At 38.5% G+C, this 12,330-nt stretch overlaps 1 protein-coding gene across 3 annotated transcripts; it reads right to left on the bottom strand.

Annotated features, from left to right (window-relative positions):
* Positions 1–1,724: 1,724 nt before the first annotated feature.
* LOC135581702 (serine/arginine-rich splicing factor RS41-like) lies at positions 1,725–6,602 on the bottom strand. Of its 3 annotated transcripts, none has more exons than XM_065104932.1 (6): positions 6,462–6,602; positions 4,883–5,048; positions 3,461–3,573; positions 3,130–3,365; positions 2,085–2,345; positions 1,725–1,989 (listed from the first exon to the last, which is right to left on the bottom strand). In XM_065104932.1, exons 2-6 carry the CDS (start codon positions 5,010–5,012, stop codon positions 1,977–1,979), a joined length of 753 nt encoding a protein of 250 aa, XP_064961004.1. In that variant the 5' UTR covers positions 5,013–5,048; positions 6,462–6,602; the 3' UTR covers positions 1,725–1,976. The 3 variants fall into 3 exon arrangements, with proteins under 3 accessions (XP_064961004.1, XP_064961005.1, XP_064961006.1); XM_065104933.1 differs by having other exon boundaries at positions 4,904–5,048; XM_065104934.1 differs by lacking the exon at positions 6,462–6,602 and adding an exon at positions 3,762–4,078 and having other exon boundaries at positions 4,904–5,043.
* Positions 6,603–12,330: the final 5,728 nt, after the last annotated feature.

Here is a 12,330-nt window from a genome sequence, read left to right as displayed (position 1 = left end):
CCTTTTGCGTATCTTCTCATGTTATTCGAGACGATTGCCTTTGCAGCAATGCATTTGTTGGCCATTTGGAGTATCTCGGGTACGATGGCCTCTCCACCAACAACCAGAAAAAGCAAAAGGGCTTAAGCCCCATCATGAAGGCTTGTATTACAAGTGATGGATAAACTTCTTGCATGCCTCAAATCTCGTTAGTAAATTGAGCGATAAAGTCAGAGACTGCTTCTTCCTCCCTTTACCTAAGTCCGAGAAACATCACCAACGATGGCCTCAGGCACATTCTCGCGGAAGTTGAGCTCGAAATCCTTTGCGAGTTGAGCAAAAGAGCCTATTGAGAGAGGCTTCAAGCGAGCGTACCATTCTTATGACAAACCTCTTAATATTGTCGAGAAGGTGTGGCACATCAAGGCATCCAAGGTACCGTATAGCAACATCTGGGCGCAGAAGGCGATAGTGTTCTCTATCGAGTCAGTATTATCATCAAATGCCTCTAATGACATGAGGTGAAAGTTCGTCAAGATTGGCTCCTCGGGATCGTCTGATGTTTTCACTTGGGATTGCTCGAACTCTTGTCGTATCTCTTCAAGATGATGGTCCATTTGCCATAGTTAGATCCTTAGGGAGTTATCCATCGAATCCATTGACTGGATCTCATATTCGAACAGAACAGAGCAGTGGTGCATTGAATTCCACAGTTGGGGAGCAAGGTGCTCCCTTGACCAGTAGTTCCACAAGATTTGGGTGATCTTGAGATGTTGGCACCACATCGGGTGCCAGAGCTAGTGTTGGTTGAGGTATTGATCACGATTGAGATAGTGGTGTTGCTTGTTGGGTTAGCTGAGCCAGAAGGAAGGCAATAACATGCATCAAACTTGTTAGTGTCTACACAGGTGAGACTCAGAAACACCTTAATTGGGATGGATAAGTGGCTTAAGGTTGTCCTTGAGGGTGAAAAGCCTAGGTAATTGAATAGATGTCAATACTGTGTCGATATTTGCATTGAAGTGGACACATCCACATGAGGGAAGGATAAAAGCTGTCCCTCTTGAGTAAAGGTGCTATGGGTTCGAGGCAGGGCCTTCTCGTTGGAGTATTCGTTGAGGGGATTGAAGGGTAGATATTCCTACGATATCAGGCCCTCCTGACGTAAAAAATTATTCGGGGAAATCATCATCGACGTCTGAATCAACCTGATATAGTCTAAACTCATGGGCATAGGAGTGTCCAATGTGGCTCTAAGATGACGACTCGGAGAAGAAAGTGTCAAGCTCCCGATGTGATACATCCACTAAGACCGATGTTGAGAGAAATTTTTTGACCTGATTTTTCCAACACTCAAGTTAATCACCAAGATCTTTTTTTGAGTATGATTCGATATAGTATCGATGATTACCTTTTTATACCAAACCTGAGAGTGGATAACATAGGATAGACAACCCTAAATGACCTATATATATTAAATAACATTTTATAACTTTCTTCCTTTTTATAACTTTTACATGATGTATATATATTAAATAATAATTATATTAAATCATAAACTTAGGAACGAAAACTCCCGATAATGCCTTGTACTGGTAGAACTACGTGAAAGACCAGAGCGACAAATCTTGTTTGTTGTGATTCGGGCCTGCAGCATCGGATTTGCCATACCAACTAAACTAGAAAGTCAAATCCTCCTGTGCAACTAAGTTAACGTACCATTACTGGCAAGTCAAAGCCTCCTGTGGAACTAAGGAATGTGCTTGAAATAAAACTGAAGAGTTCTACAATAGTCAAAAATAAAGATAAGTGCAGAAGCACATTCCAAAGCCTAATTTCTAATAAGAAACAGAAAAGCTAAAGTCCTTGCATAGAATGGAACGGTGAACACTGCTAAATGCAGAGAGAACAAAACATCTAAATAATATAAGCTACACTGCATCATAGTTTTTTGCTTTCGCAGGTACCAGAACTTTGTCCCAAGATCTTTGGTGCCTTCATGGCGAGCGACTGCACCAACAAAATAATAGTTTGACAGTGTCAAATAACAAACAAACCTCAAACTGGTGAGATTTTGAAAAGACTAGGTACTAAGCACTCCTCACCTATAGTCCCTGTCATGAGCAGGACTCCGAGCTCTTTCATAGTTAGGACTAACCCTCTCGTCGGCCTTGGTATATGGACTGGGACCACGACCATAATCAGGGCTAGCCCTCTCCACACGTCTGCCATAAGGACTTAAAGATCGCCCACGATCACGGCTTCTTGACCTTTCCCGGCCTCTACGGTCAGGGCTATAGCCATTTCTTCTTTCATCGTCATCACGGACAGCATACTCCACAGAGATCACCCGATCCATCAACTTGCTGGTTGTCCAATTAATGAGAACATAAAGAAAATCCGACGTTAAACTCAGAAGAACTGCCTCGTATCATTCTAAAATAAGTGCAATTGAAAGAGTTTGGGAAAACATGAGCTTTGTTTAATTTAATTGAGATAAGTAATTTTGCATGTTAGATTCACTAAAATGAGTACATAAGCTCTACAAGTGCTGCAGTTGTCAATGTCAGCTTAGAAAGCCAGTCCAATTACTAGTGGGATAGTTGATAAAAAAAAAAGAAATAGCAAATGGTAGAGATTATTACACACGATAAGCAAATGTTCAAATTGAAGTGAACATAATGGACTGAAGCAAACATTAAGAACTTTCATGAATCCAGAAAGTTGGCCCAAAGTCGGCCACATGAATCCAGAAAACACTTTCATGATCTTCAGTACATTACACAGTGAAGGGGTTTCAAACCATAGGTGGTTGTAATTAATCCATGATGACTTTTGGTGGCAATGGTTGTATACATCTTAATCATAGTAGACGTAAGTGAAAAATGAATGGTGTCTATAGTTTACCACTTCTATTGTGTATGATGCCAGGAAGGCATCGAATTTATAAACATATTTTTAACAGCTATATTGTCCAGGTTACCAGTATTTGCAGAAAGAAAACCATGCTCCAATTACAAACACATGCAAGAGACCTTTAAAAAGGATATTTAAGAAACATATTAAGTGAACAAAAAGATATATCAATACAAATTCTTTTGGTTTAAACTGCTAAAATGGATGAATTTGAATCTAATGATGTCACTTTACCTCATGTGGGTGGCTTCCAAAGCTTTTGTAGCATCCTCCTGTAAGTCAAACTGGACAAAGCCAAAGTTCCTTCTAATCCTAACATTCAAAATTTTTCCATATGGCTCAAAATGCCGCTCCAAATCCCGTGTCCTGGTGTCAATTGGGTCAAAGTTTATGACAAACAAAGTCTTTGAAGGTCTTGTGTTAGCTGATGGTTTTCTTGAACCACCAGACCTTCTGCTGTTTCGTTCTTGCTGCAAAAAGAAGTTCCATTAACTTAGATACTATTGCCTACAAGCTCAGCATACTTAATCATCAATGAATAATATAGGCTTTGCTAGCACTCTGCCTTTGTCCACTCGACACGAAGCCGCCGCCCATGTCTGCCAAACTCTAACCGATCAAGTCCACGTATTGCATCTTCAGCATCACGCTCATCATCCATATAAATAAAAGCAAACCCTGCAAAATAGTTGGTAGTATGGTAATAGAATTATTTATCATGAAGATATCTGACTGAATATTACCTTTACATAATAATTCTTTTCATACAGGATCAGTCATAATGGCCTCCAGTAGACCATTCAGAAATTCGGTCTCTAGCTATCACCTAGAGAGTTAGAAAATGACCACAAAAATAAGAAACAGACCTTGTAAAATGTTGAACTAATGACGTCAGGGAAAAGGCAGGAATTGTGGTAGGCCATGGTACATAGAGGGCCTCCTCCATACATTCTCCAGCCAGGCGGTTCAGGATGGAAACATGGTTGGGATGGAAGGCAGGGCTAAGTTCACAAGAAACTAAAGGCAATAGTCTTGTGGAGAATGTTTCCATGTGAATGAAATGCGACTGAATTGCAGAATGGATCAGCTCTCTGGAAAGAGGCAATATGAACTCAGGCATTGGAAGGAAAGTCGAATGCTTAGCCCAACAAGCAAGGAAGAGCATGTATTCTCCAATATATTCCTGCAGCAAAAAAATTGCTGAGTATGGAGGGTCATCTTCCGAAAACAAACTGATTTGTTAAACTTATCCTGATTCCAAAACCCTAGGAAATCTCAAAAGTAGACTCCTGCCACACTGCACAGGCTGTGTTGAATTGTTCATGAAAGTCCTGCCATCAAGTCAATCTGTGTGGAAAGTTTTAAAAATGCATAATATGCAATTTAGGAATCACAGTTAATAGTTTATCAACTTTGTGATGGTCTGTCGTGCTTATGATCATATTGGCCAAAATATCAAATCGACAGCATATGCAGCTGTCAACATTTTTTTTAAATTTTGGAAAAAAATTGTGATGTAATTAAAAAGTTCTATTGAACATGTCATTATGTGCATGGCCAATCATACATGAGTCGCACAAAGGTTCAATTCAAAAAATATTTCAAGAGAAAAAAATTAATGCTGCTGAAAGCCTATATGCATATTAAATACTTTGTACAACACATCCAGGAAACTGCAATGGAAGTCTGAGCATGAGAGAGAAGGAGGTTCACTTCAATGCAAACCCACTTGACACGGGAAGCCGAATTGTAAATGATATTAACTCTATCTTGATCAACTAACAAAACCAGAACTAAAAACAAAAAGAGCACGATTTCCCTCATGCACACATGTGGTTGTGCTAGTTTACCACCAAAAGATTATAGTTTAAAGATCCTAGAATCTAAAAAGAGTTTCTACTCCCACAACACAACTAAAACAACATTGTCTGAGAAAAGAACCTCAGAGAGTGCAAACTCAGATAGCCATCAAATCAAAGGGTCTTACCACAATAATATAGCAAGTTACCTGACTTCATATCCACCCTGTCAACCTTCCCATATCTGCTAAATAGTCGCTCAAGCTCAGAATGGCGAGCATCATAATCCAAGTTGCCACAGAAAATAGACCTTGACATTCTGGTTAAAGCAAATAAGCACGATCACACCTCAATCTGCAAAGGAAAAAAAATAAATACAGGATTTACAATATCAAAGCCAAGCATGACAACAATGCAATTTTATTAAAATATTAAACCAATAAAATCCTCACCTACAACATGAGATCAATCTAGCCATGTAAAAGAAAAGGCAAAATAACATAGGCTACGAAATTCAAGTACATAAAAAGGAGAAAATCATGTATCCACTTTGCTAACAAATTATTATGAATTATAGCCCCATATAGAAATTTGAAGTCACATAATAATGCCCAGAAGAAATTTAAGATGAAGAGAAAGTAAACCAAGAAAATCAGACAATTCCAGCTGAGGTCAGCAGAGTTATGGATGATTCCCACTTATCTTGATGGTGATATGATAATCTCAACAAAATGTCAAGCAGAATCTGTTCGGCATGTCAAGCTTCATCCACCTAACTATGTCATCAACACAGGCAAGTTCCAAGGAAGTAGTGCCACAAAATATTGTTATGCACAGTGGATGATGAAAGAATGCAGTGAGGGAACACATGACCAAAGGCATGTCCGCTGATAGTCTGGTGGTGTGTCGGATGATCCCTTTCCCACAGGTGGAGGGTTTGAACCCTGGCTATGGTGCCTTGTGCACCCATTGTCCTTTTGTCTTCCGTGACAATATACCAACACCAAATGGCATCTGACAGGCCCAAGCGGCACCTAAAAAAAATGTAATTTAAGCCATCCACAACTCAGATAATTGCTTAGTTATGCGGATATTGTTCCCACCTTCTGATTTTCTAATTTTCATAATTATCTATGTATCCACCTATAACACCCCGCGCCTCTTCTTTTCTATTTTCTCCTTTTTCTGTCGTCTGGTACACTCCTCACAAACGAAACCAAAAGCTAAGAGGGAAACACAAACCCGCATACGAAGCATTGCACATTCTACTCCAATCAAGTTCAAAAATCAATGGCAGAAAAATACTTCTTACAATAAGATATGGCCCATTGCTCGATAGTCTACGTAGGTTAATCTCAAACCAACCACTAGGAAAAGAGAATCTCTAGTAACCACCTCAAGGATAATAACCTCCCTTAGAACGAAAATCTCGTGGTAAATGAGTAATAAAAGAATAAATTTGGATACCAACACTCTCAAATGCAACACGTTACATTTTAGGTTTCGGAATTATCCGCTGGCGAACCTCACTGCCAAAACTGATCATAAGAGGCCAAGGAGGAAGAAAAATTATTGTTACATAAAAGAACAGGAACAACCGGGTCAAAAAATCAATCGCAGGCAAAAGAAAACGCGAATAATCGACGAACAGGGGGCTCACAAGGAAAGAACTTACTCGATCTACAAATACGACAAAGAAATAGAAGCTAACGGAAGAAAGTATAGCGCGCAACCAAATCATCCAATGATTTTCGAGGAAATTCTCACCTGCGATCCCCGAAGTTCCTGATCCGCAGAGCGACGACGAAACCCTAGACCGATTCAAAACAAGTCATCGCGGCCGAAGGGGGGCAGGTCAACAAGCGAAAACATAGATGACGGCTTCGTTGGTTCAGTGCACGGAACACAGCGCGCTCCGTTTGTTTCCGCCAGTAAAAGCATCTCATCTAGTGGCGCCCACGTCCAACCCAAAGGCCTTTTTTGATTACCTGTTCCCTGTCTTGCTTGAATTCTCATCCTCCGTCTTGCTGCGCTCCTGCGGTGCAGGGGAAGGACCGTCCACTAACATAGAATCTATCTTTTAGATCGGTGCACCAACCGATCAGTGGCATGGATCTTGTCTCTACACTACACGCTGACCAGAACAGTGCAGAGGATCCGAATCTGCTTTTTTACTTTGCCGAGGGTGACGATTGGAGAAGCAACGCGGGGTCCACTTGGCCCTCAGTAACTGGTCACCGGAAACCAATCCGGATTGTGGACAAACGACGTACGTGGCAAGTATTAATTGGCAGATACCATTCCCCAGGTGTAACCTTAGTTGCTATTGACCTATCTTCAACCGTCAATAGAAACATGAATCCGATGTGACAGTGATCCCGATTTGAAATGGATCAAAGATGGAGAGATGATAGATATGAAAATTAGATTAATCAGATACGTGACGAATAATAAGAGGATTTTACAGCAAAAATTGGGAGGAAAGAAATAATCAGATCATATTTCTGTACTGAAATATGCGTATTTAACATATTCAGATATTTAGTTATTAGGATATTTGGGGGTGTAGACAAAATCGAATTCTTAATTAAGATTTCAACTATCAAAATTCTGATAGAAATATGGAGGTATGGTGGAAATAGACATGTAATTCTGATGTAATTATATGGGGATATGGAAATCGAATCAATTAAATGTCAATTGTCATATTCCTTTTCTAGTTTGATGTCGAATACCAAAAAAATTTGTCGTGGGTATAGTTCTCTCAACAACCTAAACATAATGTACAGTGACCACATTTCAATTCGGAATGAGTTGATGCATGGAATATTGTGAAAGACCTATTTTATATACGAGCAAAATGTTTTTGGAAGTAAATTTGTTGGTAGGAATATTTGGAACTCCACTTTATTAGGAACGGCTCATCAAATAATATTTAAGATATAAATTTTTTTTTAGAAAAATATGGTTAGATGTATGTTGAGAGAGTTAGAAGCTAATCTTCATTAGTCTAAGTTTATATAAAAAAAAATTAATATTAAAAAATAAGTGATTTTGACAAGTGTACTTACGAAAAAAAATACATGGAACGTATTTAACAAGGCCCCTCTAATGCTTAATCAAAAAAAAAATTTATGAGGATTTGGTAAGTGCTGAATAAAAGTGTAATTCAACATTGGATTGAAGCTTTTTATGATGCATCATTGGATTGAAGTCATGGTTAATACCCGAAATAGTTGTGTACTTCCTCCGACTATCATATAGTGTCGAATCTGACAAACATGAATAATTAGCTATCAATTATCGTAAAGTTAAGTCATCCGACGTCAAGACGTCGATAATGTGGTAATGAGGTGTCGACCACACGGTGTTGGATGTTAGTCATGTGGTGCTAAAGTATTTGACACATGACGTTGATGTGTCAGTGATCCTCCTTACATCATTATTCTGATATTAATTATTCCTTTTTCTTGCCTCGACAAATGTAGTGGAGTCAAGATATGATAAGACTTTCGTTTAATAATTGACCTTGGCAAAATAGTTCGATGATCTTATCACACTTTGAGCTTTTTCGACCATACTATCATCAAAGGGCACTTTGAGCTTATTTTAGTATACTATTATCAAAGGGTACTTTGAGCTTTTTTCACCATACTATCATCGAATGGAGTATTTTGGATAATTTTGGTCATGCTATTGTCGAATAGAGTACTTTGAGTCATTTTGGTCATGATATCATCGAATGGAGGCTTTGGGTTATTTCAGCGATGTCAAAGGAAGTACCTTGGACCATTTCAGTCATGCTATCATCGAATAGAACACTTTGAGTCGATTTGAATATGCTATTGTTGAATGAGCACTTTGGGCCATTTTGGTCATGTTACCATCGAAGGAAGTGCTTTAGGCCATTTCGATCACTCTATCGTGAAGGATGCTTTAATGTCAAATTCAATCATATCATTATAGAAGAATACTTCATGGTTGGATATGGTTATGTTATCGCCGAGGAAAGTTTTTTGTAAGTTCGATCACATCATTGTAGAAGTGTTTCTTAACTGATTTAGTCACATTATTATAGAGGGACAATATACGATTGGATATGGTCACATCATTGTTAGGAGTTGTCTCTTCAAGTGGTTTGATTGTCTTAGTGTGAGAGCACCTTTTTAAATAGTTTGGTTGTATTAGTATCAAAAACCACCTCTTCAATGGTTTAATTATGTTGTTGTCAGAAACTATCTCTTCAGGGGTTCAACTATCTTGGTGTAAAGAGAGAGAGGTTCGATCATGTAGGTGTCAAGAACCATCACTTTGGAGGTTTAACAATTTTAGTGTACAAAGCTATCTTTCCAACGGTTCAACCATATTGGTGTTGAAAACTACCTTCTCAGGGGGTTCAATCATGTTAGTATTAAGAACCACCTTTTTAGGAGGTTCAATCATATTGGTATTATCACCTCTTCGAGAGTTTGATCAAATTGGTGTCAGGAACCATCCCTTCAGGGCTTTGATCATGTTAATGTCGGGAGCCACCTCTTCTAGGGTTTTGTTACGTTGATATTAGAAAATATTTTTTCGAGAGGGGGGAACCATCTTTTCGGGGGTTTTGACCTTGTTATTGTTGCTCAATTATATTGAACTATCACTTTGTCCCAGCAAAGAGTGGTACGATACAACTACAACTCTTTGTATTGTTGCTGAACGCCAATGGTAACTCGTGTGTAGGTAGTTTGTGACATTATTTTATAGCCTTTCTTTCTAATAATATTTTGTTAAAGTAGAATTTGATTATTCGTCGTGTGGAGAGAGTTCAGAGCCAACTCTTGTTTAAGTCGAGATAAATATATTCGATAAAGGATTTTATAAAAAAGAATTATACTATGGGTATACCTAACAAGGCATCGTTGATGCTTGAACCAATAAAAGGTTTAGAGGATTTGATTAATTATGGAATATGAATAGTATAATTCACTATAGAGGAGGAACTTCTTAAGAATATACCTATGGATTTTTTATAATATTATATTTGACTATTAGGTTGAGGTCATGTTTAATACCTAAAATGATTATATGCTTCCTTTGATTTCATGCATAATCATATAGTATCAAATTCAAGAAATATAAAATAATAGTTAGTCATCAATTTCTATTTAATAAAATCATCTGACGTCAAGGTATTGACCATATGATACTAAGGTGTTAGTTATATAATATTAAGATAATGATCACATTGGTGTTAGATGTCAGTCACGTGACGTTAAGGTGTTTGATATATGATGTTGAGATATTGACAATCCTCCTTACATTATTATTCTTATATTAAAAAAATATTAAATAAAAAATAATCATAAACTACTATCTATTATCAATAATCTTCCATAATATTTATTTTCTTTAATAGTATATGATTAAATAAAGAAAGCTAAAGAATTATGAGCATCAAATTCTCCCTACCATGTCAGTATCTCATGCTTTCTAAAAAAAGAACTTTCACATATAAAAAATTACTCTTTCAACTTGCGTGTATATGCACATATATTTGAATCCTTTACATATATCAGTAACATTATTATATATATATATATATATATATATATATATATATATATATATATATATATATATATATATATATATATTTTTTTTTTTTCTGAGGTAACTATTTAATGTACTAAAGGTGACATTTTATGTCCTACAAGTGCATCTCAACCGTTTGCTTAAATGTCACCTTTATTCACGAACCAGACATGTGCAGACATCACTTGAGAGCTCCACGAGATGGGCATTATGAAAGAAGCCGCCGGACCTCGTTCCTTGGTATTTTCATAGCAGACTCCACGCCTCTTCCTCGTTCAATCTGTTCTTGTTCTCCATTAACATGTGCTTCTCCTTGAAGCAAGTTTCTTCCCTTCATTGTTTATTTCTTCTGTGACTTTAGTTTCTTGATGGAGGTAGTCGTAATTGACTTAACGGACATTCTCCATTAAAATCAGCACCTGCTGGAGAAGGAAGAGCAGCAGATGCGAGACCTATTCGTTCGTGATCATCGTACCTTCAACGTGATTCCCCGGCTGAACTGCTTGTTCTTGGGGTTTTCCTTTTTCCCTTCTTTTTCTTGTGCTGTACTCTTGTCGGTGGACGTGCTGTGATGGGTGCAATCGACCAAACATCCCCACTGATCTATTGCTACGACGTGCATGCACTTGCTTACAGGAAGAATGAACGCAGCACCTGTTGATGCCGGCTACAAACCACAAAGTCACTGCTACGGCGACCACTGTGTCTCGGTGCTGCTGCTGCTTTTGATCATGTTGTGCCAACCGATCTTTTGTCTCCTTGTGATAAGTGCGCAGAGTTTGTCGACTGAATGATACTTGCAGTGTTTCACGTATGTTAGATCTTTTCCCTCTTTCGCTGCTTGATTTCCTTGCTCTTGTGAACGAAACTTAAAACACTTTTCACATCAAGGAATACATTTCCATTTAACTTTTGTCAATTTGAGAAGATGGTTTCAGCATCTGCAAAGATATGGTGTGGGGATGCACACACAGCCATAGCTTCCAGCACATATATATATACATATATATATATATATATATATACATATATATACACACACATATATATATATATATATATATATATAACGTTTCCCGAAAAAGGTCATGGCGTCAGGAATCTAGCAAGCCATGGATGGAGTTGGCTGGGCCACCGATGCGCACCTAACCCTCCTCCACATGGTTGGTCTCTGCTTCGCCACTGCCATTGGCGGAACACTGGAATGAGCGTGATGGCACGTGCTTGTTCTATCAGTGGTTCCGGTGTGGAGAATCAATTTGGTTGGTTGGGTTGCTGCTTTCAGCTGAACAGCGATGAATGATCGTCACAGCTGGTACCTGTTGCAAAGATTCAACCGTTGCTTCAATCTTCTCCATAAAAAAGAATGAAAAAACTGGAGATTGGAGAGCTGCAAATATTTTATCCACATTTCTCGTCCCTCGAGGAAGGAACCACATTGGTAGGGGAGACTTAGTACGTGCATACGGTCTTCTCCGATCACATGTTAATTGCTTCATTTCATGAGAAGAATCTGCTATCGTTTAGTTAAGAATTATGGTCATTGGACATCGCCTCCTAACTCTGCGTTACATTACGGCCTACGGATCTGCTGGAATTGAAGAGAACAGCAGTGATGTCCCTTCCCTCAATGTTCGGGAAACAGAGCAAGGATTCAGTAGACGATGCTAGGTGATCTACTGATCAATGCCTGCCTAAAAATGGGACTAGATTACGACTGTTGCTCATTGGTCATCTTTCTTCCTTTCTAGATTTGCTATCATCTCTTCAGATAGATTGTAGAGGTTAAAAATACTGTAACGTGCAAAAAAAAAAAGGAACGAGCTTTCCACTTCAATTCCTACAGCTCTTCACTTTGTGGCATGCAACCTGCCAAGCGAAAACAAATTTGGTCGGTCCTCCAAACAAAAAAGAAAGGGTAGGTGGGAAGCGATTGATGGGTTACTGTGTCCTGTTCAACGTCTGATAATATTGACGTTCGCATCCGGGAAAGGTAGATGGACGGATACAGTGCCCAACGACAGACCACACCATTCCAAGAGAGTGGCAAGCGGCATCA

The sequence above is a fragment of the Musa acuminata genome, chromosome BXJ2-4 (genome assembly GCF_036884655.1).
Source record: "Musa acuminata AAA Group cultivar baxijiao chromosome BXJ2-4, Cavendish_Baxijiao_AAA, whole genome shotgun sequence".
NCBI classification, from domain to species: Eukaryota; Viridiplantae; Streptophyta; class Magnoliopsida; order Zingiberales; family Musaceae; genus Musa; species Musa acuminata.
Note: the sequence above shows the minus strand (reverse complement) of the source record. Positions and strands in the feature narration are given on the sequence as shown.